This window comes from Protopterus annectens, chromosome 14.part0 (genome assembly GCF_019279795.1).
Source record: "Protopterus annectens isolate FY-2018-M chromosome 14.part0, PAN1.0, whole genome shotgun sequence".
Lineage (NCBI taxonomy): Eukaryota > Metazoa > Chordata > Ceratodontiformes > Protopteridae > Protopterus > Protopterus annectens.
In genome coordinates this window covers 1,082,495,980-1,082,523,147 of record NC_056748.1, presented here as the reverse complement: position 1 = coordinate 1,082,523,147, position 27,168 = coordinate 1,082,495,980, and the positions used below count along the sequence as shown (strand labels likewise).

At 38.9% G+C, this 27,168-nt stretch overlaps 1 protein-coding gene across 1 annotated transcript in view; it reads left to right on the top strand.

Annotated features, from left to right (window-relative positions):
• Positions 1-27,168, top strand: part of CFAP46 (cilia and flagella associated protein 46) — a 3,596,153-nt gene that overhangs the window by 448,090 nt on the left and 3,120,895 nt on the right. The window contains exon 9 of the mRNA XM_044056880.1: positions 18,649-18,762. Coding sequence (XP_043912815.1) covers positions 18,649-18,762 — 114 coding nt within the window. The remainder of the gene's footprint in view (positions 1-18,648; positions 18,763-27,168) is intronic.

The window sequence follows — 27,168 nt, the reverse complement described above, 5'->3', positions numbered from 1 at the left end:
GCAGCCCAGTACTCATGGATACCGGGCTCGGGAGCCTCAAGACACCCTTCAACAAGATTCCCCCTCTGCTGGATCCTTCTCGGCTGCTCCCGTCGAGGAGGTTCCTCACAAGAGATCTTGTAAGAGGAAGCACGTGGATTCCCCAGAGGAATCTCTGACCAATGATACAGACTATAATGAGGGGGGAAGTGTCCCCATGGTTGCCCTCTGGTGATGTCTCCTTTGCAGCCATCTTAGAAATCCGGAAACATCCTGAAACAACGGGGTGATTGGAAGTCCACCACCCCTTCCTCTGAGGAGTCTGTATTTTTGCAGGCTATCTGGGCCTGCCCCTTTACCTCCTTGGTGACCCCACCTGTAGATGACCTCTTACAGCTCATCATGCAGTGTGCATGGAAGAGTCCTGATACCATTGAACCTACCCCCCGGAGGCCAGACAAAATTCTTTCCCCTCCTGGTCCAAGGGCCTTCTGGTAGATGCTATGGTTGTAGCGGTGGCTGCTAAAAACGATCTTGCCGAGAAGAGCTGTACAGTCCATCTCCCAAACAGGGAATCTTGGGTGATAGACAGACTTGGGAAGCGGATGTATTCTTCAGCAACCTTTGCTATGCAGTCCTTGAATTATCTGGCACACTTTACTCAGCTTCAGAAAGACCTAATTTCAGAACTGTCAGAAACCCTGGCAGGAGCATTCTCTGATGAGGTACAGGACAAAGTTGCCACACAGCTTGCGACCCTGGAGTCCATCTCTAATTCGTCCATGAGATTGATTTCCCACTCGACCAAAGGGGCAGCTAGAGCAGTGGGTGCAGGCGTTGTTACCAGATGTCATGCCCGGATGTGTCTGTGACTTTGCAGATCCTTTTAAGTCTTCCTTCCTAAATGCCCCCATAGAGGCCTCCTCTCTTTTTGGCCCAAAGGTAGAAGACACTTTAGCCAGGTGTGAAAAGGACAGTACGACCTTGTCTGCCGTAGGCATACTTTTTTCCACACCTCAACAATACTATTCCAGGAATCAGAGGAGTGGAAAGATGTGGTACAAAGAATCCCAAAATCCTTTCCATGACACACGTCAAGTCCCCCCCCCCCCTGCCCCCCGGGGTAGAGTAGAGAACTCAGCTGGAAGATGCCCCTTCAGAGGCAGAGGGGGTCCATGTAACCAGAGGTCCAGAGATTCTTTCTCTGGACAGCCCTATCAGAGCTTCTGAAGAGCAGCCCGATTTCTTGCCTCTGGAAGCAGTCGGGGATTGTTTTTATTTGCACCACCTTGCCTGGCAAAAAATAACCTCAGACTCTTGGGTGCAGACAGTAATCACCAGAGGTTATCGCATTCCCTTCAATATTTTCCCAAAAGGCCTTTAAGGCACATTTCAGTGAAAGGAAATCAGCAGCTCTAAAAATCCAAAAATTGCTTCAAAAAGAGTCATCCAAACAGTCCCTCCACAACAAATAGAATCCAAACAGTCCCTCCACAACAAATAGAATCCAAACAGTCCCTCCACAACAAATAGAATCCAAACAGTCCCTCCACAACAAATAGAGCCAAACAAAACAGGGGACTGGAGGCCAATTCTGAACCTCAGCATCCTAAACAAATTTGTTCAGCAAGCAGAATTCCAGATGGATACGGTACAGTCTATACTCCCAATCCTGGGCAAAAACAATTGGATGTGCTCTATAGATCTTCAGGATGCGTATTGCCACATAAAAATGGACAAGCGCTCCAGAAGATTTCTCTGCTTCTGGCTGGGAGCCAGTCACTACCAATTCCGAGCACTGCCCTTTGGTCTCTCCACAGCCCCCAAAGTGTTCACCAAATGCATGGTAGTGGTAACAGCTCACTTGAGACTGCAAGGATTCCGGGCGTTTCCATATCGAGACGATTGACTCCTCACTACCCCAGCCAAGCGTCTACTAGTCTCCCCCTACATCTCTTGAAACACCTAGCGATAACAGTAAGCAAGGACAAATGCAAACTAATCCCCTCTCAAAGACTGGACTTCGTAGGGGCAGTATTCAATACCCATTCTTGCTTAGTCTACCTCCCTCTTCACAGAATGCAGAGACTCAGAGTGCAACTCCGAGTGATACTCAGTCAAGACAAAGTCCTAGCTTAAGCAGTCCTTCAACTTCTAGGGTCCATGGCAGCATCTATAACAATGGTCCCACTGGCAAGACTGCACATGAGGCTTCTTCAGTGGCTTTTGCTAACACAATTGTCCCCTTTGAATCTCCCATGACATTTCAGATCAGGATAAATTGGTGCAAACAAGACTTCATTTGGTGGATGAAGCCAGAAGAGAACCTATGGAGTCAACCTTTCTCCTCTTCTTAACCCAAAGCCATAGTGACCACAAACACCGCCCTGATTGGGTGGGGGGGGGGCACTACCAGGGAAAGTTTGTCCAAGGCACTTGGTCATCCATAGAGGCCAGTATGCATATCAGTGTTCTAGAACTGAGGGCAGTGCTTCTAGCATTCCAAGTATTTCAATCTGTTCTCCCTTCAGGAACAATTGCCATCCAGTCCGACAAAATGTCAGTAGTCTGGTACATCAACAGACAAGGCGGAACCAAGTCCTACCCATTGTGTCGAGAGTCCATGAAAATTTGGCAGTGGGTGATCGCTTCTAACCATTTTCTGATAGCAATGCACATTCCCAGGGATTCCATCATGATTGCAGACAAGTTGAGCAGATGCATTCTCCTACCTCACGAGTAGTCCCTCAATCCTGTCATAGTGCAGAAGATTTTCAGTCACCGGGGCAGGCCTTGCTGCCATCTGTTCACATCCCCCACAAATCACAAATGCAGCAGCTACTTTGCCCTAATTCCCCTGAAGGGGGAGTCCCCGAGGGACGTTCTTGTACATGATTGGCCCATGGGACGTCTTTATACTTACTCACCACTCCCACTCCCACTGATTCCTCAATTCTTGATGAAGGCTCTGTTGAAAAGCAGAGTAATCTTCATTACACCCTACTGGCCATGGCAAATTTGGTTTCCCTTCCTTTGGCCTCACCTACTACAGCAACCTTGGATTCTGGATACAACTCCAGAACTACTGTTGCATCCACAGGGATTGGCATATCCAAATTTATCGAACTTCAAGCTGACAGCTTGGTTCCTCCACTTCCAGTGATTGCCAGGCAGAACAACCTGTCCTCCCCTGTCTGTCACATTCTTCTGACTTCCCATAAACCATCCACCAGGAAACTTTTATCTCCACAAATGGAAGAGATTCATTAGTCGGCCTCGCGAAAAAGGAATAAATGGTTTTGGATTATTTTTCTAATCTTCATTCTGTAGATGCTGCTTCTTCCCTTAGAGTACACCTGGCAGCAATTTCTAACTTCCACAATGGTTTTGAAGGCTCCTCCTTAATCTCTCACTGTCTCTGTAAAACCTTTTTGAAGGGAGTTTTACATATCACACCCCACTTCAAACAATGGATTGAGACATGAAATTTGACATTGGTTCTAAAGCATTGACTCTCATCCTCCCTTTGAATCTACCATCAATTGTGACAAAGTTTTTATCCTGGAATACCTTATTCTTGGTGGACATTACTTCAGCTAGACAAATTTCTGAGTTGCAAGCCTTGTGTATAAAACGCCCCTACATGATTTTCCATAAGGACAGAGTATCGATACGGACTAATCTTTCCCTTTTTCTTGGTGGCCATTACTTCAGTAAGACAAATTTCATTTCTCCAGTAAAGGAGAATATTAATTGCATTTGCTTGATGTGCACAGACAACTGCGTGTTTACCTCAGCAGATCTAAATCCATACAGAAATCTGACCAATTATTTTCATCATACTCAGGCCCAAAATTGGGAAAGTGAGCTTCCAAAGTTACCTTATCTAATGGTTGAGAGATTGCATTTGCTTTATTTATCAACGAAACAAGGTTGTTATACTAGACATGTATTAGTGAAAATGTACTTTGCTGGAGATTTTCTCCTCAGGCCTCCACTGAAAATGGACACTGTTGTCCAGTTAGACCATCCTGGTGCACAAATGTTAAATAAATAAATAAAAATAAAAATCCCACTGTAAAAGAGCAATGGTTTCTTTTGCAACCTTCCTCAAAGCCATATATTCGATGTCCAGTTTGAAGGCTACCACCTGGTCTTCTGTTCGTTCAGCCTTTCTCAAAGTAGTATATGATGTATATTTTTAGTAAGCTAGAGCAGGCTTCTCTAAAGCCATTCTTCATGGTTTACTGGACTTCAGCTCTATGGTTTGTACCTCTGTCCCTTCGTGTTAAAGCTTTGGGAATTGTCCCTTGGCTGAGAAATATTGCAAAAGTGATCTAATAAAGAACATTGTACAGTTGTAAAAGAACTTACCACAACAGTAGCTGTTTGAATAGCTCACCGTTGCAGTATAAATGATGTCCCTCCAGCCCGCTTTTTCTTCAATTTCCTTTTCCTTGGCCAAGATGGATCCCTTAGTCTTTGTCTCTGTGTCTGTCTGTCTCTCTGACTGTGGCTGTTCTCTGTGAGCGTCAGCCTCAGTCTTTTTCCAGGAGTAAGAAAGCTCCAGAGATGTTTGTGCTTTTACATCCGTTAAGTACTAACATGTATATCTGGCGCATAGCTTGGAAGTACAGCATGATAGGAAGGCACTTAAGGTTTTCTAAACTGCTGGAAGGCTAGTATTCTTGGTAGGGTGCATTCCATAAGTGAGGAATACTGTAACTCATCTACTTGAGTATGTACTGTTACAGTTAGTTCTTGCAGAGCTGTACTTTAGTTATGGTCAATTCTTCTTCTTTCGGCTGTTCCCTTTAGGGGTCGCCACAGCAGACCATCTGTTTCCATTTCTTCCTGTCCTCTGCATCTTGCTCAGTCACACCAACCACCTGCATGTCCTCTCTCACCACATCCATAAACCTCATCGTAGGCCTTCCTATTTTCCTTTTACCTGGCAGCTTCATCCTTAGCATCTTTTTCCCAATATACTCTGCATCCCTCCTCAGCACACACCCAAACCAACGTAATCTTGCCTCTCTGGCTTTGTCTCCAAACCTTCCAACCTGGGCTGATCCTCTAATATAGTTATTCCTAATCCTGTCCATCCTCGTCACACCTAGTGCAAATCTTAACATCTTCAACTCTGCCACGTCAAGCTCTGACTCCTGCCTTTTTGTCAATGCCACTGTCTCCAACCCATATATCATAGCTGGTCTCACTACCCTCTTGTAGACCTTCCCTTTCACTCTTACTGGTATTCGTCTGTCACAAATCACTCCTGACACTCTTCTCCACCCACTCCATCCTGCCTGTACTCTCTTCTTCACCTTTCTTCCACACTCACCATTACTCTGAACTGTTGATCCCAAGTATTTAAACTCATCCACTTTCACCACCTCTACTTCCTGCATCCTCACCATTCCTCTATCCTCCCACTCATTTACACACATATATTCTGTCTTGCTGACCTTCATTCCTCTTCTCACTAGAGCATATCTCCACCTCTCCAGGGTCTCCTCCACCTATTCCCTACTCTCACTACAGATCACAATGTCATCTGCAAGCATCATAGTCCATGGGGACTCCTGCCTGATCTCGTCTGTCAACCTGTCCATCACCATTGCAAATAAGAAAGGGCTCAGAGCTGATCCTTGATGTAATCCCACCTCCACCTTAAACGCATCCGTCACTCCCACCGCAGACCTAACCGCTGTCACACTACCCACGTACATATCCTGTACCACTCTTACATACTTCTCTGACCCTCCCGACTTCCTCATACAATACCACAACTCCTCTCTAGGCACCCTGTCATATGCTTTCTCTAAATCCACAAAGACACAATGTAACTCCTTCTGACCTTCTCTGTACTTCTCCATCAACACTCTCAGAGCAAACATTGCATCTGTAGTGCTCTTTCTTGGCATGAAACCATACTGCTGATCACTAATCATCACGTCCCTTCTTAACCTTGCTTCCACTACTCTTTCCCATAACGTCATGGTGTGACTGATCAATTTAATCTCTCTGTGGTTACTACAGCTCTGCACATCACCCTTATTCTTAAAAATCGGCACCAAAACACTGTTTCTCCTTTCCTCAGGCATCCTCTCACTTTCCAAGATTTCATTAAACAATCTAGTTAAAAACTACACTGCCATTTCACCTAAACAACTCCATGCTTCCACAGGTATGTCATCTGGACCAACAGCCTTTCCGTTCTTCATCCTCTTCATAGCTATCCTTACTTCCTCCTTGCTAATCCACTGCACTTCATGATTCACTATCCACACATCATTCAACCTTCTCTCCCTCTCATTCTCTTCATTCATCAACCCCCTCAAAGTACTCTTTCCATCTGCTCAACACACTCTCCTCACTTGTGAGTATGTTTCCCTCATTATCCTTTATTACCTTTACCTGCTGCACATCTTTACTAGCTTGGTCCCTCTGTCTAGCCAATCGGTACAGGTCCTTTTCTCCCTCCCTAGTGTCCAGCCTTTTATACAACTCTTCATATGCCTTATCCTTCGCCACCTCTCTCTCTGCCATGCACCTCATCTCCTTATACTCTTGTCTACTTTCTTCATATGTCTGACAATCCCACTTCTTCTTCGCCAGCCTCTTTCTCTGTATACTCTCCTGTACTTCTTCATTCCACCACCAGGTCTCCTTGTCCTCCTCCTCTTTCCAGATGTCACACCAAATGTCACACCAAGCACCTTTCTAGCCATCTCTCTTACTAGCTCTGCTGTAGTTACCCAGCTTTTCAGTAACTCTGCACTGCTACCCAGTGCCTGTCTTAACTCTTCCCTGAACATCACCTCACAATTACCCTTTTTCAATTTCCCCCATTTGATCCTTGGTGCTGCCCTCACACTCATCCTCCTCTTGTTGATCACCAATGTCATCCTACAAACCACCATTCTATGCTGCCTAACTACACTTTCCCCTGCCACCACTTTACAGTCTCCAATCTCCTTCAGACTGGCCCTCCTACATAAGATATAATCCACCTGTGTGCATCTTCCTCCACTCTTGTATGTCACCCTATGCTCCTCCCTCTTGTTAAAATAAGTATTCATCACAGCCATGTCCATCCTTTTCGCAAAATCCACTGCCATCTGACCTTCTGTATTCCTTTGCTTAACACCATACCTACCCATCACTTCCTCATCCCCTCTGTTCCCTTCAACAACATGCCCTGTGAAATCTGCTCCAATCACCAGTCTCTTGGGTACAGTCATCATCAGTTCATCCAACTCGCTCCAAAATTTTTCTTTCTCATCCATCGCATACCCAACTTGTGGAGCATATGCACTAACAACATTCATCATTACACCATCAATTTCCAGCTTCACAAACATCACTTTATCCGACACTCTTTTCACCTCCAAAACACTCTTAGCATACTGTTCTTCAGGATAATGCCTACGGCATTTCTCCTCCCATCCACACCATGATAAAACAATTTGAAACCACCTCCGATACACCTAGCCGTGCTCCCCTTCCATCTGGTGTCTTGCACACACAATATACCAACCTTCCTTCAGTCCATCATATCAGCTAGCTCTCTCCCTATACCAGTCATGCTGCCAACATTCAAAGTTCCGACCCTCACTATCACAGTCCTAGCCTTTACCTGCCTTTGGGTATGCCTTTCCCCTCTTCTCGTCCTTCGGCCAACAGTAGCCCAATTTTCACCAGCACCCTGTTGGCCAACAGTACTGGTGGCGGTCGTTGTTAACCTGGGCCTCGACCAATCTGGTATGTATATCTTTAGTTATGGTCAATGAAAAATATAAAGCAGAGAAATAGTTGTGTATAATTTAGCAATAAGCAGAACTTTTAGCTTGACTGTTTAGCCTAGACCGTACTTGGCGTTAAATGAATAATTTGTGGCTTCACTTTTCTATGACAATGACATTACAGCTGCTTTCTTTGAGACAGCTGGACTTCTTCTTTTTCTTAAGATCTTTAAAATATTTTCATTTCTACTAAGTAATTGCTTAAAGATCATGGGCAATTTTTTTTCCTGAATTTTGTTTTTTACCAAAAGAGTAATGGTTGTCATTCTCATTGCTGCAGTAGCCTGTCAGTGTATCCTGCCAAGGCTGCAACAACCGGAAAATTTCCAAAAGTTTTCACCTCCTCCAACATGGTCACTCTGGCTGCCTGTAAACTAAGCCTTTTGGAGCGAACTATGTAAGTAGTCAGAGTGACTACAAAAGCTTTCACCTCCTCCCACGTGGTCACTCTGGCTGCCTGTAAACTAAGCCTTTTGGAGCGAACTATGTAAGTAACCAGAATGACTAATAAACTTCAGAACTTTCAGGAACCGCAGTTGGTGTAAGACATCCTTGTGACAGATAAGTCCCATTTCGGGAATGCATCCACACATTTTTATTTTTATAGAATATTTTTTTTTTATTTTTAATCTATTTTTTAACAGAATTGTGGTATGTATGTTAAAGAATACTGCCTTTTTAGTAATACTGGGTGTTGATTGTAGGACTGCTATTTTGGGTCTGGGCATAGCTCTTAGGTTTTAGCTTTTTTTAGATTTATTTCTCTTATTAATTAGATTTACTCTAATAACTCATATTTCTGAGAGTTGGGAAATGTATTTTAGGGGCAGAAACTGTGTTGTGTTGGTGCTTGTGTTTACGTTGTGACAATGTACTGAAAATGTTTTATTTAGCACTTCACTCTCTTTCTAACATGGGAAGTTGTGTGCTGCTTGTGTACTTTGTTGTTGTAATTTGGATTTGTTTAGTGTTTTTGTGCTGCTTATTTGCACAAAATTACAACTTACCTTCAGACCAACTCTTTTCAGCAGCCAGGCTTCTTCTTCTTCAGCTACAGCACGGATACGTACTGTGGTCCTGCTGTCCTTCTCCCATCAAACCTAAAAAGAAACGGTTAAAGCAAGTCCTTGTCTTCAGTACAGCGTCAGTCAATGTCTCAGCAAATGGTGGGTGACTGTATTGGCCATTACTGGTTCTGCAAACTACTTGCTGGTTTTATTGAATCCCTCTGGTGTAGCCGTGCCAAGCACTATGGACAGGTGGGGGGGGCATATCTGTCCTTTGTGGCTTTTGCAGTGTCCAATGCAGGCATGAAAGAACCATTTTAAGTACGGGAGACACTCCTGGAGGGTCTTCTCAGGGGGAGCTGAGGAGAAATAATCTTAATGGTGATGACATGCTTTCCCCTGGTTGGTCTTTCTCCAAGGATTTTCCCAGGAAAAAGAACAATGTTAATATTTGTTATAACAGAGAAATGCTATTTGTAAAAATTATGTTCTTAACTTGGCCAGGAGTTTGCCAATACTGGGCATCCAGTGCCGCTTTCTGTGCCTTATTCCTCCACTCTGAATGATGATGCTGTTTCAGATTATTCTGATGTGGTCCAAGACATGGTTTTATCTCCTGAGGGTTCAGTAGCCCATGACTCTAATTTTTTGTGTATGGAGTCTGAAAATACGCAAGTAAAGGCTCTTTTTCCTTTCTCTGAGACTCTCTCTAGGCTAAGGGATGTGTTTTCATGGGCAGAGGTGGATGTTCCTCCTAAAATGGGGAGATACTACAATTTTTTAGCTCAAGAAGCCCCTTTTACTGCCCTCATTCCTCCTCTTCTGCCAGCCTTGGAGGATGCTTTCAATGCCACCTCCAACTTTTCTGATTCTCAGCTGTCACACCCTAAGTAAGCTGACAAACTGTATAAAGTCTCTCAAACTGATAATTTTTTTTATTTTTGCTTGTTAGAGCTGATCCTGCAGCCATCTCTGCTACTGCTCCTGCTATACAAGCTGCTTGCCACCCCAACCCATTTCCTGGGCATAAAGAGGGCAAACTTCTAGACAGATCGAGGAAGAGACTTTTCTTCTTATTCTACTTTAGCCAATAGTAACAGATCGAGGAAGAGACTTTTCTTCTACTTTAGCCAATCGTATACTGAATTATCAGGTCTGTATATGGAAGTTTATGCTGAAATATGCAAATAGTTCGAGAGTTTTTCACTTCGCTGCCACCTGAAGGTAGGACTTATTTGAATCAGATTATAACCAAGATAAGCCCACGTAGTGTTGGACGACCCAGCAATAACCAGAAAAAACATGGTGTAATTCCAAGGAAGACTTTAGTAATATAACATAAAATAAAATATATACTTTATTTTATGTTATATTTTAAAGTTTTCCTTGGGATTATACCATGGTTTTTCTCTCACTGCTGGGTCGTCCGACACTACGTGCAACGTCAGTGTAACATTAGGAGAAGGAATCACACTAATGCACTAGTAAAACACATTGAAATGCAGAGTGGTGTACATAGTTTTAAATTTTTTGTGCTACAAGTTGTGTCTGAAGATCTCTGGGGGTGGGGGTTAACTAATAAGACTGAACAGGTTAAATTAAGATGGATAGTCTTACTACAAGCTAACAAGAACTTTGATTTAAATGGTATGGTACCTTTAAAACCTTTATTGAAGGCGAGGAATTTGTGTCACTCAATATTTAATTGTTTATTGACTGAGTGAAATTTGGTTTATGTATTTAAATTCTGTTTTAGATTAATTTTTATAGTCTGATGAAGTGTCGCATTGACGTGAAAGTGTTTACCTGTTTTATTAAAACTGTTCTGCCAGAAGTTGTGTGTGGCTGGTTCTTCGTTTTGGCTATACCAATTGTTTTTACATTTCCGATTTTACACTTTGTATTTGTTTTGGTTGTATATGAGGCGTGGCAGACTGCCAGGATACTGAACTGGAATATAACCCTGTTACACATTGTGATATATGGGGTTACCGATCACATTGATCAACTGCTAAGAGTAGAAGGCAATCCTTTGCTACTAATGAACTGTTTAGAAGCCACTACAGAATCCCTTATGATGTTATGATGGAAACTGTGAGTATGGAGGTGTGTTGTAACCTCCTAAAACTACTTGAGAACAAACTATTTAGAATTAACTGGTTGCAGTGGAAGAGATTGCACCTGGTAGCCTGTCTAAGTTTTAAAATTATTCCCAGAGGCCTGAGCATTGTCAAGATGCCTACATATGTGAACATCTACTCTGACATCCTTAAGAAATGGAAAATTGTGAATTTAGAAGTGACTAACAGTTATATGAAGTTACTAAATGAGTTTTTCAAACCATAAGATTTGCTGCTGAAGGAGATGAAACAGGTACAACAGACTTTAATGCTAAGTTTAACTCAGATACACATTTGCTAATGCTCGATGAACTGTTTAACAATGTGTTGGTTTATGAGATGTGGTTGTAGTCCCAAAAACGTAAAAAGACTGAACAGGACTTAAAGATTTTAAAGAGGATGATATTTTTCCATGGTCTAGACAGAGGGATGTTAATTTAACAGTGCGAGGTGAAGTGGAAGATATGAACCACTCAGCTCTTTCTTACTTGTCCAGAGCGCAGGTTCCTGATAAGACAACCATTGCTTTTGTGCTTCCATCTACTGCTTGTAATACCACAGCTGGTGGAGTGACCCCACATAGAGAGTCCATTATTTTGGAAACTGCTCCTGATGTACAAAGGAAGATGTATGCAGCTGCTGAATCTTTAACTTTGCTGGATTTTCCAAGCCTTCTAAGTTCTATTGAAAGAGGAAAGAACTTGGAGAACAGGCAGATCCATCAGTCAAGGAAGGAAATGGCACAAGGTGTTGCATAGTCAGGTACAACTGTTTATGGATGTGTTGTACACCTGGAAGAATCAAAAGTGACATTATGTACAATATTTTTTTCCTTTCCCTGACTGATGAACAAATACTGAATAAAGGTTTGTCTGCGGTGGTACGGTGGTAGCGTTGTTACCTCAGAGCAAGAAGTTCTCCCGTTCAATTCTCGGCGTGGCTTGGGAGTGCCTTCTGTGTAGAGTCAGCATGTCCTCCCCACGGTTTGGTAGCGTTCGAAAGACATGCGTGCATAAATGGGCGTGCCTTTGTTGAAGGTTGGGCATTGAGCTGACACCTCTGCGTTTCCTAAAAATCTACTGCCAATCAGTAGCGGACCGGAGTTCCGCTGTGGCGACCCCTTACCGGGAAAAAGCCAAAAGACAAACCACAACAACACTCTTGTCAGGCTAATGTCTGTGATGTGACTCTAGAACTAAAATATTTTGCTGGAAATGTTATGTTGAGAATTATATTTTTGAATGTGCAGCTTGATTTGCCCTTTAAAAAACCTAGTATGTTTGTTCTGAAACTTCATCCACTGGTAGAAGCCGTAAGACATGAAGTGGATATAGTTAAACTTCATCTACTCCACATACAGCTCATTTCTATAATCTGACTAAAACAGAGTTTGTAGCATTGGGACAGCTACAAGCTGATCAGTTTGTTTCGATATGTCCAACAGATAAAGGAGGAGCAGTGGTGATTATAGACACTGATTTGTATTTTAATATGATGAACTTGTTACCAGATGTAGACACTTATGAATGCATATATGATATAAGAATAGAAAATTTTATTGAACGTATTCACTCTACACTGTATGATTGTTTTTAATGATGGAACTATTGAACTATGATCTATGCAAGTATTTTTCAGCTGACCAGTCTTATATGGTCTCCTGAAAGGGCACAAAGCTCAGTTACAACCACCCATGAGACCTACTGTTTCAGGCTGTGGGTGGTTGACTAAACGGATCTTCATATAAGTGGAGAAAAAACTTAGATCAGTGTTGGATAGAGCACCATCAGTTCTGAGAGACACCAAAGACGTTCTGAATTCCCTTTCTGAATATTGTACGAGCTCTTCATGTCCCCTGATTGTGAGTTTGCAGGTACCAAAGACGTTCTGAATTCCCTTTCTGAATATTGTACGAGCTCTTCATGTCCCCTGATTGTGAGTTTGCAGGTACCAAAGACGTTCTGAATTCCCTTTCTGAATATTGTACGAGCTCTTCATGTGCCCTGATTGTGAGTTTGCAGGTACCAAAGACGCTCTGAATTACCTTTCTGAATATTGTATGAGCTCTTCATGTCCCCTGATTGTGAGTTTGCAGGTACCAAAGACGTTCTGAATTCCCTTTCTGAATATTGTACGAGCTCTTCATGTCCCCTGATTGTGAGTTCGGCGGCTGTTTTTAGCTAAATATAGTGAGTATTGAATCAAGCAAGTTAAGTTTGATTTCCTTCTTACTTGAACTTGAGAATGTTTTTCTCTTTGAAGACCGTTTTTATCTCCAAAAACTTGGCATAGCGATGGCCACAGTATAAGCTAATAGCTGCACCAATATGGTCTTAGCATATTGGGAAATGGTGGATGTTTTTCCTCATGAATAATTTAAGTATGTTAAATACTATAAATGGTTCACTGATGTTAAAGTGCACTTTTTAAATATACATAAATAACATTAATTACCGTTTAGTCTTGAGTCAAGAATAACTCTTCAGGATGTGCAAAACATTTTCTTTTTATTTAAATCCGCATATGTACACAATTTAAAGTGAGTCTCTCCAAGCAGTAAAAATACTCCGTTTATATTTTATTTCTTATCACTATCATGCATGCAGAATCCTGACGTTAACAAATAAGATTTCTGCAGACCTTCGTGCTTCTCGCTTGGTGCTATACGTGAACACTGATCAGTCATGTTTTAGTAACAATAATGTTTAGAAAAACCACAAGCCACCTGGCTTGACAATCCGTCTTGTTTCCTGACCTTGTATATTTCAATACCAGGAACATTCTAACTCCCCAACATTCCTTGTAACTACCCATCCCAGCCTGGGAAGGTCAGAGATTACATACAGTGCGTTCTTTCTTGCTTTCAGAATGCAGTCTTTATAACATCCCTTAATCCCTTTAGCACTTTCTTTACATTCAGTCATCTATTAATACACTTGCAACTTGATATTAGAATGCAGTTGTGAAACATTCAGAATTAAAATAAGTATTTGTTGTTTGCATAACTATGCATCTATACTACATATCATTTTAACATGAACAAATATTAATTATACAACGACCCCCTATTAATTTTCAAAACGTGCACACTGATTGGTCAGCGTGCACATTGTAAATCCAAGACTTATACTAATGGAAAATGGTCCGTTCGCCCGAACTTTTTCCATTAGTATAAGTTGCGTTTTCGAAACTGTCTCGCTATGTTAAAGGAGTTTAACATAGCGAGACAGCTTTAAAAAAAGCAACGGAGATTCTCTGTTGCTTTTTTAAAGCTGTCTCACTAAACTCCTTTAACATAGCGAGACACTTTGTAAAAAGCAACAGAGATCTTGCTTTCACCCACAGCTCTGATTTACTGCGTAAGCATACGAATGCGCAGTACATCAGACAGCTGCAGAAGGGCAGCACGGAGGCATTATACAATGCCATTATTTAAGAAAATTAAGTATTTTTTGTCTTAAATAATGTCATTGTATAATAGCAATAACCCACTTTTGGGTGTGAGTAATGCTGGATTTGTCCACGGTTGTCTTTGTTTGGCCACTCGGGCTTCGCCCTCGTGGCCAAACCACAACAGCCATGGGTAAATCCAGCATTACCCACACCCAGGCATGGGTTATTGCTTAAATGATTCATAAAACATATTTGTGAAGAAATTGTAAGTTAATATGCATTTTGTGTAGAATAATCTGATGCATTTTTCTTCTAACATTGATGATGATTGTTCTTGTGGAATTGTTCTATATCTAGTTAGAATTTATAACTTAACTTGAAGGTACCACTACCTTTCTGAGTTTACGTTGAACTTTTCCCCAAAAAGTGTTGATTTCCTTGATGTGACTTTCTCTAAATCAGATAATGGCAGCTTCAACACTAAATGCACTGGAAGCAATGCAGGAGAAATCATGTTTTGTATAGATCTAGTATGCACCCTAAGTTTGTATAAAAAATATTATGAAAGATATTTAAATAATGAAGGAATCCTACGCAATACGTTCAATGAGCTGAGTGACGAGTTCTTACAAAGAAGATACTCTAGGAAGGGTGTTTCATACATTAGAGAAGAGGTGGAGCTGGCTAGATCTGGCAAGGTGAGGCCATACCTTTCTGCTATAGATGAGGACAATGCTGCCTCGGACTCGGTGCCTTTACAACAATCGAGAGTGACTAGGGTACCTTTAACCTATACTATTGATATTCAGTTAGTCTGTGACTTGCTGACAAGAAGTTGGTGTATTTTAACTACAGATGAACAATTAATTGTAGGGTCTGAACCAAAGTTTACATTTAGAAATGAGAAGCCTTTAAAGAGGTGACTGTTATAAATGCTGAATGAATATTGGTGCTTCGCAAAGAACCCTGGCCACCCTTCCCTGTGGGAAATGTAAAGCCTGTGATTTGATAGATACTACCTGTTTCATGTGCCCTGTTACCGAAGGGTTTTATTTGAAGGTGAGTGCTGACTGAAATGTGTGGTTTACTTGGCTGGGTGCTGCTCTTATTCCTGCTTTTATGGGGGGGGACTTACCGCTCACTCAAAGAGCACATTCTGCAACATCAGCATAACGTTAGGAGAGGGGATGGATCCCGCTAATGCACTAGTGCACTGAAATGCAGGGGGAGGCACATACTTTTAAATGTGTTGTGTTGCAAGTTGTGTCTGAAGATCTCCGGGGGGGGGGGGGTTAACTGATAAGACTGAATAAGTTAAATTAAGATGGATAGTCTTATTACAAGGTGACAAGAACTTTGGTTTAAATGGTATGGTACCTTTATTGAAGGCGAGGAATCTGTATCACTGATTTATTTAATTTTTTTATTGATTGAATTTGTAAAATTTGGTTTGTGCATTTACTCTCTGTTTTAGATTAAGTTTTTTATGGTCTGAGGAAGTATTGCATTGATTTGAAAGCGCTTGCCTGTTTTATTAAAATCATTCTGCCAGAAGACTTGTGTGGCTGTTTCTTCATTTTGGCAATACATGGGTAATGATGGTTACAGTATAGACCTTAGGACTAAATAAAACTGAGGTAAGGGATGTGAAACATTAGTTGGCAGGGTAGATGATAGATAAAGCTTAAAGGATGAGAGAGGCATTGCATAGCCAATGCATCAAGTATAATGGGATTAAGAATACTAGGGTACATCCTGACATAGAACCTGCTATCAGAGAGTGGTGTAAGGAGATGAAGTGGAAGGTCAGAAATGAATTGAAATGTAAAGTGTAGCTTCTAGTGTAACATGTGGCAGAGCTCCTGCTGTTTGAGTAACTGAGAATACAATATGCTGACCACGGGTTATTGAATAATAGCAATTCTAGTAGCATACGGTTCATAGGTACATATTTTGCACAGAGAGTTCTCAGTAGTGTGATTTGTACCATAGCTCCTACTATTTGTGTAACACAGGACACAAGTTGATGTCCACAAGTTCTGCACTGTGAAGGAAGGTGTTGACTGAGTGGATTTGGAGACCTAACATTTTCTGCACTCTCCATGAAGATGGTATTGTTATTGTAAGAACAAACAAAAATAATATGGCATTAAATAATGAATGACTAGAAGATTTTGGTGCTGTTTGGTGCTGGCTGTTAACCCACAAAAGTCTGTTGTGTTATTTGGTATAATAAGAATGCATCGTGCCCACTTGTCATTAAAGGAGCTGGTTGGTAATTTCCTTCCATGTATCGCTTACCAAAATATTCTCATAAAATTTCACCAAAATGTTCGATGTATACATTCAGGTCCAGACAAACAAAGGGTTAACTCAAATACAAAATCTCCTATAAAGTAATGTGCTGTATCAGAGTAGAGTATGCATTGTGCATCATGGCCCTTCTCTCGCCTCACATTACTAAGTTACTATAAACCACTGAAAACAATATCATCAGGTTGATTCATTTATCTGAGCTCATTGAACAGTACTGTTCAACTTTTACCTTTTACAACCAAAGCCACCTTTCTACTGAATTAATTAACCTTTAAATTACTGCCCCCCCACTTAAAAATATCCTCATGGTTCATAACACGAACTGTGACCTAAGAAGTCTCAGTGTCCCACAAAACGATAAGACCTTTACCTTACCTTATGTAGTAAAAACTGTCTGTAAAACAGCCCCTGCCTTATGAAATAAAATGTCTCAGTTATGATCTCTGCATAAAATGTCTCAGTTTTGATCTCTGCATGACCTTGTACTAATTAACAAAAAGCTTAAGTCCTTTCTGGCAAAGGAGGAAAAAGTGTGATTGTTTCAGAGATCCAGGCTAGCATATCAAGCATTCTCTTCCCTGTATTAATATTAACCTTTTGTACCCTGCAGTCTCATGCATTGTATAATTGGATCATTATATTAGTATAAATACATAGCTGAGATATATCAGCACTTTGACATGTTAGTTAAAGATGTCTGTTTAGTAGGAGTGTTGTGCTACCAATAAAGTGTTACTACTGTTGTAAAGTTTACCACAGAAGTCTAATTGATTCTGCATATTAAGTTCCCTGCTGTAACTGCAGTACTTTTCCTTGAGGTTTTACTGATTGTTTTACCTGTCAACAGCTGCATACTTAGTGCATCAAATGATACCTCTTTTCTGCTTCATTTGAAAAAGAAATGTTTCTTTAATATTTTTTGTATAGTTTGATGCACCTTATAAAAATTCTTCTGTTGTCATTCAGGTGAAATGTCCAACATAAAATACTGTGACTTATTGTCATGTACTGTCTCTTTGCCATTTGGTGGAGTACGTGGCTGAAAATGGTACTCGGACCAGTCCTACCTGGTTAACAAATGTAACATAAATAAAAATAAAACAAAATGACAGTATGACGAAACAACCGAAAATAATTTTATTTGAGCCCAGGTAAAACATTCTTGCTCTGCAGTTTGTTTTGAATAATGAAAAGTTTTACTGTTTTTTAAGAAAAAATAGAAATGCACAGAAAACAGAAATAAAAAGGTCAGTCATTTCTCTACACTTTTGCTCTATGCATGTATTTATATTCCTCCCGTATTTTGTAGTATCTTCTAAGACATAACCAGAGTCAAGTACTGAGGTACACAACATTTATAGGATGTTGGAGCTTAACTCACACATACTTAGTACTTGCTGACATGAATTCACAAGACGTATGACCAGAGTCAGGTATTGGGGGTACAAAACATTTATAGGAGGATGGAGCGTAACTCATAGATACTTAGTGCTGCTGACAAAAAATCACATATTACTTATCCCAGCCAAGACATTTTTTGTAGCTCTCTGGGACCATGGATTTATTCATAGCAATTATAATAATTCTGAATTGTAGAAAAAAGTTAACATACCAAATGGAAATTTATATTTCAAAAGCGTAACATTTCTAGAAGGAAAACCAACCATGTAAACAACTTTACCTTCCTTTATTAAAAACCCTCTCTGTTCTATAAAACATATGATTCACTCATCATTGTTGAGTTTCTTTGGAACACCCTGCTACAAGTGACTATGGAGTATTTTGAGACATGATACCATACATGTATCTTTGGGAAGAAATGTATTAATGCATTATAATAGTTCATCGTACTTTCAAGATCTGTTATTTTAAACGTGGACTAATGATATTACTGGCACGCACCTTGGGTTTTATTTCACTTTTAAATAATCATCTGCTTCTATTTCAATTAAACATGTGCCATTATGTGATGTTTTGCATGTCTAGCTAATTGTATTAATCTTATGTTTATTGTACTTAAAATAGGTCATTAGATGCAAAGGAGCCATTAAAAGACATCCCACAAATCCTGAATGAAATCCACCAGAATTTTGCACAGTATGATTTGGAGTATTTTTCTCCTGCCGAGCAGTTGGAAAAGTAAAGTATTTCTTTCACATCTTCTTTATTATTCATAGTTACATTTCTTACAGAATGATCAGTGTGACATGCTACCTGAATCGTATATCATACCTAAAATCTAACTTATGTGCTATGATATGGGTTTTATGATGTAAAAGTGCTGTGCTGTTGTGTAAAATGTCCACTTTCCAACAAGATTGCTAGTTCTCTGTAGGCAGCATACCATATCTTGGAAAGAATTGAGAAGACTGTAGTATACTGGAATTAACTGGAAATAACTGAAATGAGACTAGAGTGAAAGTATTCAGCTGTTAGTTACACAAGCTCGTGCTGAACAGGTGGCTGTCCCGCCTTGGGCCAAGTCTTGTGTACTTTTCAGAAAGAATTCTTCAAACACTGTAGTTTGGTTGATAAGGCTTTATTAAATGTTCACAATATCTGAATACTGTCTTTAATAGCAGTGCTGATAAAAGTTTACGGTCAGTCTTTAGATTGGCACATACACAAAGCTGGGAAGGTCTTAAGGCAGTTTTCAAGTTTTCGTAATGCCAATCTGGAAAATATTCAAATCCACATTAGCGAATGGTAGTGTGCATTCACTAATGTGGAATTGATGTTCTGATAACAGATCGCACTACAGTGGGGATCTGGAAATGGACCCTTTTCTCACTGTAGTGCGATCTCTGAGTTGGAATATATAATATGCAGGGGGGGTTGGGGATGCAGCCCCCCACATGGGGAGGTGCAGGGGGGCTTATCTCCTTACAAAATTTTTGCCAGTAACAAGCTCCCCCTGAGGTCCCTGACGAAAGTTTGCAGGGACCTTCTTTTGTGTTAGTTTATATTTGTTTTGCTTACAACAGTAGCTTGAATGTACAGGCTCTTTACGCCACCTTACTAATAATCTGCATATGTGTAATAAATTTGCAATTTAAATTTTGACCAGTAAGTGTCACTTGAGCATTTATGGCCTGTTTGGATTAAAGTCTCTTAACTGTATGATTTAATTGTAACTGGGCAATTGTTTTTCTTTATCTGTTGAATAAAATTGCATTTTTAATTTTGACCTGTAAATGTAACTTCTGTTTGATTGAAGTCTGTTAACTTTATCATTTAATTAAGATATCACCTAGACCCATAGTCTTTAGAGTCTTTAAGTCTAAGTTTTGATGTATGTGTGATGTATCCACAATTTGCATGTTATTCTGAAAATTATTGTCTTTTAATTCTGTGGCTTCTAAAGCTGATTAGGCCAGGTAATTATTTTAACCCTGCTGTTCTAGAAACAGCATGGAGAAAATGCCATGCACATCCTTAACTTGTCTCTGTGAATCTCTTAAGTTAGACAGAGTATGAACTGTTAACCTTGTGTGTTTTTCTTTCCTAACCTGTTTGCTGTAACGGTAAAATTACACTGTCTGTTGCCATTGTTTTTTAAATAATGAACTGGTACCTTCTTGTACAGTGAGGTCTCTCTGTTAGAGCAAATGAAACTTTTTCCTGTTGTCCATTCATTTAAATCTTCAAACATTTTACTGTTTAATCCATTTTCTTTTTTTACTGTATAGCCTATCATGCTTGATGGCTATTTTCTGAAGAATAACTGAAATCATTTCTAATGGATAACTTTATAACTGGTCTTGAGGCATAATTGCCATATACGGTATTAACTATTGTCTGTAAATTTTCATCTAGATTTGTTAATAAAGCTATTTACCTTTTGTAACTTCTTTGTGCTATAATATGTCTGCCTCCTAAATATGTGTCTGAAATATCCTATAAATATTTATGAGCTATAATAGTTTACTAAAACCTCTGCTTTATGTATTTCAGATCTATACCTCTACATCCTCTGCCATTGTTCTTTTAACTTTCTGAGTAATGTACAATAAAGTGCACTGTGAGCTGTAATATAATTAACAAATTAAGCCTGCCCTGGTGTACCTTGAGTGTATTGAATTACTACCTATTCTTTAGATAACTTATCTTAATAAGCCCGTTATAAATAATTGTCACTTTACCCTTAACTAATGACTGTACAAATGATTCTGTCACTTTACCCTTAAAACTGATGACTAAATAATGTGAATGATGATGATGTAGTAGAAATGTATGATGTAATAAACCTGTTGCAAATAATACTGTCACTTGACCCTTAAAGCTGACTGAATAATGTAAAGCAAAAAATGTGTCACTGAGTATTGATGTATTCTGAAGACTGAAATGTACTATACTGAAAATATAACTGACTGTTAATGTTATATTCTGAATCTTGTTTGAAATTTACATCTAAAATAGCTGTGTATAAATGTTATAATCTGGAAACTGAAGTAATGCTAAAGGAATATCTTTTGCTAGTGTTATCTAAACACAGATAAAAGCATAACTGAAAACTGGTAATGTTATATTCTGGAAACTAAATTATTAGTACCTTTTTCTGTCAGTATTGTCTGAACATAGATGCACTGAAAACATAAGAACATTTACATATTTGCTTTAACTCATACATTTTAACTTTAAGCAAACATTGAAGAAATAACTGAAACACATAGTCTACATCTGCACTACATCTCATGCCAAATTTTACTCTGCATTGTCTCAGTCACTGATGAGGTATTAGAAGGCCTGCTTTAATGTCCCAAGTGTCCTTTTTATAGTTAGGCATTTTAAACCTCTTCTTTTCATTTCTTGTGCAAGGCTGGGTGGCTAAAGTTCTAGACTGTATTTAGTATCAGGTCCTTAAAGTAACACTTGCGGCTTTAACAATTATAAACTGATAACGCTGCTTGTCCTGACTTTTATGTGCATTTTTCTGCATAAAATAAACATTTGCTGCTAATAAACTCTTGCAAGTCTGTAAGCAAACTGATAGTATACTACAGTGATATGGAAAGGCTGTAACTTTATTATTAAATCAATCTGAAACCTCAGTGACATTTTTTTTCCTGTCATAACCTCAAATGAAACCAAAGTAGTAATTTAACACTATGCATTTTTGCACCTATATAAAAATAATCTTTAATCTTAACTGTTGAACTTTTTACATTTACTCTCGTGACCCTCAGATTTTAACATACTGTTCTGTGAGTGAAACTCCACCCACTGTCTTAACTGTTTCTTTATCTAACGTCATTTAACTTTTCAGTACTACTGAATGCTTCAAGAACTTATTACTGTCTACAATTCTCTTGGATAAATAGTAAGAACTGTAACTGAATAAACTGTATTAAAGTGATTTTTTTACCATACTGCCTTATGGCATACAGTACTGTCTTTAATTTAGTTTGCTGAGGTGGCTGTAATCTGATCTGGCGTGCTTGGTAAATTGCAGTTTCTGTATGAACTATTTACAATCTTAAACTGATTACATAGACACATTTATTGCCAGATTTAAGCTGATCTGATTCTGGAAGTTTACTTGTCTGCCATTTATAGCACAAGAGCTGAATATTTATGATGCACTCTTTTCATATGTGGAATTTGAACTCTTGACTGTCCTGTTGCTTTTACAGTGTAGCATTGATTTTAAATTTTACATTCTGTAAACTAGCAAAGTGTTATTTACACATTTATTACTAGAGTTTAACTGATTTATTTCTGGAACTTTACTTTTCTGTCCTTTTTGCAAGTACAACATAGGAGTCGAACCTGTGGTTTTAATGGCACATGATATTTATGATGCACTCTGTTCATGCATGGGATCTGAACTTTTGACTGTACTGACACTTTTACAGAATGCAAAATTTAAACTTGATGCTACATTGCAAACTAGCAAAACATTATTTATGCATTCCAGCACTTTAATGACTGCTAAACAAAACAATCATTTGACAAAAGTGTAACTGTAAACTCTTTATTCTGCATATTAACTTGACTTCATTTCTGGTATGCCCTACATCAAATAGATGTGTATGGTTACCCTTTTTTTCTATCTGGCCACACCCAATATGTGTTTTTGAGCACTTTACGTGTGTCAGCTGAACTGAAATTTATTTTATCTTTATCTGCATGTTCCTGTCATAACTAAATCTTCACATTCTGTACATTTGCACAAACTACTGCATGCAAATTCTTACAAGTGTCATTTGCGTGCACTACTGTACATTCTGTAGCATTTTTACTGAAGTCTAAAATAACATACAACTCTAATGACATGTCTATACCTAGTACACAGCTGTTACACTTTGAAGTGTTAGCTGTTGTAATCTGTGACCCTTTATATCCTGTCAAAACTGCATTTGTGTCCTCTAATAAAGGTCTATTTGTAACCAATGTTGATTTGTCTGTATTAATCAGTACATTATTCCATATATTTTCTGTAAACAATGAATTATTATTTATTTTAACCTTAAGCAATGACAGATAAATGCCCTGGTGTGGTGCTGGATTGCCACACCCTTTAGAGCTAAGCTTAATTTTTTTTATAGAACTAGCAACAACACTGGTTTGAGATATGGAATGTGTTTCTTCTTTATGTTGCTCCAAGATCTGTATATTGTTCATGCTGGTGTTTTTTATACTGATTAATATCTGCACCCTGATCCATTTTATCCCTCCTCAGTGCAATATTTGCACCAACTGTATGTGGAATACTGCAGCTTAATTCTGTACTTTGAATTACATGTAAACTAGAACTTATTACCTTCTTAACATTTGTAGTTGATATTGTACAACAGCTTAACTCTGTATTCTGAATTACATTACTGATAGAAGCTGACTTACTCTGCAAATCTGTTGCAGTTTGCTTCTGTGATTTAACCTTTTTGTGTCTGGAAAGATGTAACATTTCTGAACTGATAACCTTTATCTTTAAAAGAGTATTTCTTGAACATATTTTTTTAGAATACTTTACCCAATTTTTAACTTTAAACCAAACATTTATTGGTGTTTTAATTGTAGAAATAGTACTTGACATGTTTATACAGATGGTATGCAAATGACTTTTACTGATTAATTTAAACTTTTTTGAGCTAACTAAAAAGTGCATATAAAGTCTTGCATAACTTTATTATTCTACAAGAATGTGTCCTGTCATCTGTAGCCTTTTAAAACTTTTTCTTGCTTCTTGGCTGTGTGACATTACACTGGAAACTTGAAAGTTTGTGGAGATGGTGAAGTACATGGCTATTAACTGGCTAATGTATTTTATATTCTGAAAGAATACCGCTGAAGTTTGTTGATGTAGTGCTGGTCTGTTGAAGTTTTTTGAGGCATTTTCTGAAGTAAACTATTTGTCTAAAAGCTGCAATTGTTGTTTGAGGAGGGACGTTTTCTGCTGTGGCTGCTTTCTGTATAAAGTTTTAGTGGTGTCTTACTGAAGGGCCTGCTCTGTAAGGAGTAACTGTAGTGCTGTTGGCTGTAGCCTTATTCTGGATGGAGTTCACAGTCTCCCATCTGGAAAAATACTGGTGTGCACCTGAAAAATCTGTTATGAAACATTTGCTGTAGTGACTGATAGTCTGGAAAAAAGTGTTAAACTGGCTGCTGCACTTAAAACTGTACTTGAAATGGTTACTTATTACAGCTGTATTTGCTGAAGTTTGAAGAAGTGTTCTGAATGAACACTGGTGCATTTAGTTTGACTGCTGATAAGGTTGCTTTGAATGAAGCACTGTTTTTTTGTAGATTGTTTTGTAGAACACATGTAGTCTGACTGCTGAAGCAGGGTTGATATGGGCTTTTGAGACTAACTGTTTTACCCCATTCATAGTAGCTTGTCATTGTAAGAATTGATAAGACTGTAGTATACTGGAATTAACTGGAAACTGAAATGAGACTGGAATGAAAGTCTTTATCTGTTAATTACTCAAACTTGTGCTGAACAGGTGCCAGTCTGTCCTTTGTGGGCCAAGTCTTTCCTAATTTCATAATGAATTCTGCAAACACTGTAGTTCAGTTAATAAGGCTTTATTAGATGTTCATAATATCCGAATACTGTCTTCAGTAACAGTGCTGATCAACAATAACAGTCTGCAGAAATGCTGGATAACAATAACAGTGCTGATAAATATACCCAAAGCTTCTGCACGTATATTCTGATTCTTCTGAATGATGTGAACTGAAACGGTCTTTTTTATGGGTTCCTATCATATGATCAAAGTCTTACAACTTCAAATCATTAAAGAACAAACTTTAATGATCGAAGTTGTAAAACCTCAAAGCATTAAATGGAGATCGCCATAGAGCACGGAAAGGGAAGATTTCCCTTTACTGCACTGTAGTGCGATCTTGGAGTTGGTATATTTAAGTAGCAGTGGGTGTTGGGGTGCAGGGGGGATAGAGCGTTTTTTTTTTTTTTTTTGCTGTTTTTACTTTTTGTGTGTGTGTTCGATGTTCCGAGACTTTGGTCATTAAAGTTCGTCATTTGATGATTCAGAGTTTTGGAACTTTGACCATATGATATAGACCCTTTTTTTACATGTCTTCTGTACTCAAGCTTGAGTGTCTGTACTGAAAATACCCTTTTGCATACCAGTCCAAAAGCTAACTTACTTTTTGAAATGTTGGATATTTAATCTTTTCTTTGTCAGTCCCAACTAACTTACTGACTGCATCTGAATTATATTATAAAAATACCAAAACCCTGTAATGCTGTACATGCCTCTTCAGCCTTGGTTCCCAAGCCTGGTCTTTCATGTGCCTTATCTAGCATATCTTTTCTTTGAGAAAGGAACATTCTGTATTTTCGGCACATCTCATGGTTAGCCAGGAAGATTATATCTTTCCCTTTTAATAAACTGTCTTTCTCTGAAACTGAATGCATACATGTCTGTATTTTCAGGCCTTATTCTACCTTAATGTACTATAGCAAATTCACTAAGAATACCCTAACTCTAACAGTTATATTTCTTACAGAATGATCAGTGTGACATGCTACCTGAATTATATGTCGTACCTAAAATGTAACCTATGTACTATGATATGGGCGTTTATGATGTAAAAGTGCTGTGCTGTTATGTAAAATGTCCACCGTCCAACAAGGTTGCTAGTTCTCTGTAGGCAGCATATCATCTGTTGGTCCTAGGATAGAAGTTTGCACTCTGACAACCTTGCTGTTTGATGACATGGTTTGTGATTTAGAGTGCTGATTTGATAAAATGAGAATCTGACATCTGTGTTATTTGGAGATAAATAATAATCAAACAGAAAAAAATCTAGTGCTAAGGAGTAAAACTGACAGCAGTGCTTCCACATAAACGAATGCAGTAATGGTCTGTATTGTATATGGTTAGACTTCAGTAATGGTCTGTATTATATATGGTTCGACTTCAATAATGGTCTGTATTATATATGGTTCGACTTCAATAATGGTCTGTATTTTATATATGGTTCGACTTCAATAATGGTCTGCATTATATATGGTTCGACTTCAAAACATTTAATCCCATAACATTGAATCTCAAAGCACTGAGACCATAACGTCGAAAACCCAAAACACTGAAAACTCACAACATTGAAAACTCAGAACACTGAAACTTTGCATCACAACATTGAAAACTACAAAGCACATGTAAATAAGATCCCCTCCACCTATAACACCACCAAACTAACAAACACACTTTTTACTACGTTTCTGCAGGAGGGCTCTGCCCCCCACCCCACCCATACATTAAATATACCAACTCCAAGATCGAACTGCAGTGGAAAAAAGTTAATTTCCTAACCCCACTGTATCGCGACCACCATACAGAATGTACACATAGTGTCTATATCACTTACCTGTATGGCCTTAAAACACATACGGATTGGCAAAATAAACACTATATGTTTGTTTGTTTCTTTCGGCTTTTCCCGGTTAGGGGTCGCCACAGCGGAACTCCGGTCCGCTAATGATTGGCAGTAGATTTTTACATGCTGGCTTGCCGGGCCTAATGCACAACCTTCAGTGAAGGAACGCCCATTCACGCATGTCAACACACAGAAGACACTGTAACTGAGAATCGAATGGGCAACGTCTAACTGTGAGGCGACAACGCTACTATAAATAATATAAATTCCTGCACTATGTAAATAATAGCAATATAAATAAAAACTAAACATTTTATAGCGATACCACAAGATTAACAGATTAAACTATAACATTTACATGTTTGGTGATGCACTACTTAATGTTACACATTTTCAACGTTATGAAATTCGATGTATGAGTGTGCAGTGTTTTGGGTTTTCGATGTTATGAGAATTAGATGTTTTGAAGGGGAATCTTGTATACATACAAGATGGTGCATGATTCATATAAATACTGTAATTCACTGGCCGATATACTCCAAGTAATGTTTTTTGTGGTTTTTTTTTTGTTTTTTTTTAAACGCCTTTAATGAATTATCACTTGTGACATAGGTAAATTTACATTCATATAAAAGTAGTCAGACTGTAGTAAACATAAACGTTATACTTCATATATATATTGCTGTATATCCTATA